At 42.6% G+C, this 2,040-nt stretch overlaps 1 protein-coding gene across 1 annotated transcript in view; it reads right to left on the bottom strand.

Moving 5' to 3' along the window:
• The window catches only part of Sf3b6 (splicing factor 3b subunit 6), a 7,976-nt gene continuing 5,936 nt past the window's right edge, over positions 1-2,040 (bottom strand). Inside the window, exons 3-4 of the mRNA XM_050133713.1 lie at positions 397-569; positions 1-264 (exon numbers count right to left, since the gene is read on the bottom strand). Coding sequence (XP_049989670.1) covers positions 175-264; positions 397-569 — 263 coding nt within the window. The 3' untranslated portion in view covers positions 1-174. The remainder of the gene's footprint in view (positions 265-396; positions 570-2,040) is intronic.

Raw genomic sequence — 2,040 nt, 5'->3', positions numbered from 1 at the left:
ACAAAAGCTATTAGTTTATTAAAATAATATATTCTAATGCTTAGATAAGTTTCAAACAAGTCATTCTCGGATTCTAGGTCTCAAACAAAAAATTACAATATTCAGTATGCACTAAAGAGAAAAAAGGTTAACAGGGGGCCAAACATGCACATATTCAGAGTGAAATCCCCGAGTTCATTTTGGGGGATCTGTGTTGATGCCATACTTTTCCTTGAGAAGCTTCAGCTGCTCCTCCTTTTTCTTGGTGTCCATCTTCTGGAATGCCTGCAAGTGTGACAAACACCACAGTTAATGGGTGCTGACTATAGCTAAAGGAGTTCACCAGTGGCACGAGCTAAGAGAAACCCCACCACACCCTTCCCAGAGCCAGTGCCTCTCTGAATGGGCTGTACTCACCCGGTTAGCATTGTAGTACAAAACCACGAGGTATCTGTTACACACGTTGAATCCCGATAGATGGTCACATGCATTCTTAGCATCAAAGATATCTTCATAGACCACATATGCTGTTCCTCTGGTCTCAGGTGTATTTCCTCTGCAGGACAGATAGAAGACACATTTACCAAAGCATCAACAATTTTCAGTCTTTCTGAGCCTGTAACTGGGTTTTATTTGTTTTTGCACTGAGTGCTGGTATTAAAGGTGTTTGCCACCACTACCTAATGCCTATAATTTTTTAAATTAATGTGTTTTGAAATGAAATATCTCAAGGACTAAGAGTGAAGCTGCATATGCATGAGCACAAAATTGTACCTAGGGGCACAGTAGTGCATGCCTTTGATCCCAGCACTTGGGAGGCGGAAGCAGGCAGATCGCTATGAGTTCAAGGCCAGCCTGGTCTACAGAGTGAGTTCTAGGACAGGCTCTAAAACTACACAGAGAAACCCCGTCTCAAAAAACCAGAGAGAGAAAGAGACAGAGAGAGCGCATGCGCAAGCCAGTTTACTCTACATAGTGAGTTCCAGGTTAGCCAGAGTGGTTACACTAAGTGACCATCTCAAAATCCAACAACAACAACAAAAGGCAAGAGTCAGCACTCTGTGCTGCATACAGCTGTGAGACACAGTGAGCCTGCGATGGGTGTGGTCAGAGTGCAGTGCCCGTGAATGAACTCCTGTTAAGTTGCCTGGATCTCAGAGGGAATGTCTGTTTGTTTTAGACAAGGGCTCCCTATGTGGTCTAGACTGACCTGCCTTGAACTTGTCATCTTCCTGCCTGTCTCCAGTGCATTACCATGTCCCACCTGAAGACAGATTTTATAATTTTTATTCTCTTGGCATAACTATTAACAGCCTAATCATTTTCAAGATTGTATTAGGTATGGAAGTTGAGAACTGTCCAAAAGGGGAAAAAGAGTCTCCATTTCCTTAAGGGCAAAGGTAAGTTTTTTTTTCCTTTCTTTTTTTTCCAGACAGGATCTCCAAAGCATTCTAGGCTGGCCTCAAACTTAGTCTACCCACTTTAGCCTTCTAAGTGCTGATTCCAGGCACAGACCACCCTACCCAGCTCAAAATGATACTACATGTTATTACACAGTGCCTTGCAACAACATCTGAGAGGCAGAGATCTACTTCCTCCCATTTAAAAACATGACTCTATTATCACTGTGTGTATATACACGTAGGAGGGTGCAACAGGTGCCACAGCGTGGGCGTGGAGGCCAGAGGATGACCTTTACTACTCTGGGTTCCCAGTGGAGCCTTTACCTGCTTGAGGCAGCTCACAAGCCTTCCCTCTCACCTATTAATTCTTTCATACATTCATCCTCTCCTCCCGCCTCATCTCAGGAACTGCAGGAGGGACAAAGCCTAATCATATTCTTTTTTTTTTTTTTAAATTTCTAGGGATTAAACTGGAGTCCTTTCACATACTAGACAAGTGTCCTACTACCAAGCTATATATACCCAGCCTTTGGCCTGATTTTTAAACATTCTCCATTTCAGGGGTCCCTCATTATCAACCTCATACCCTGAAATCTACACTATAATTGGAATTTTTTTTTTTTTTTTTTTTTTTTGTTTTTCGAGACAGGGTTTCTCT

Source organism: Alexandromys fortis, unplaced genomic scaffold, assembly GCF_014885135.2.
Source record: "Alexandromys fortis isolate MF-2015 unplaced genomic scaffold, M_Fortis_MF-2015_v1.1 scaffold_1429, whole genome shotgun sequence".
Lineage (NCBI taxonomy): Eukaryota > Metazoa > Chordata > Mammalia > Rodentia > Cricetidae > Alexandromys > Alexandromys fortis.
The sequence above is the reverse complement of the archived record's forward strand: the minus strand, read 5'-3'. Positions and strand labels throughout refer to the sequence as shown.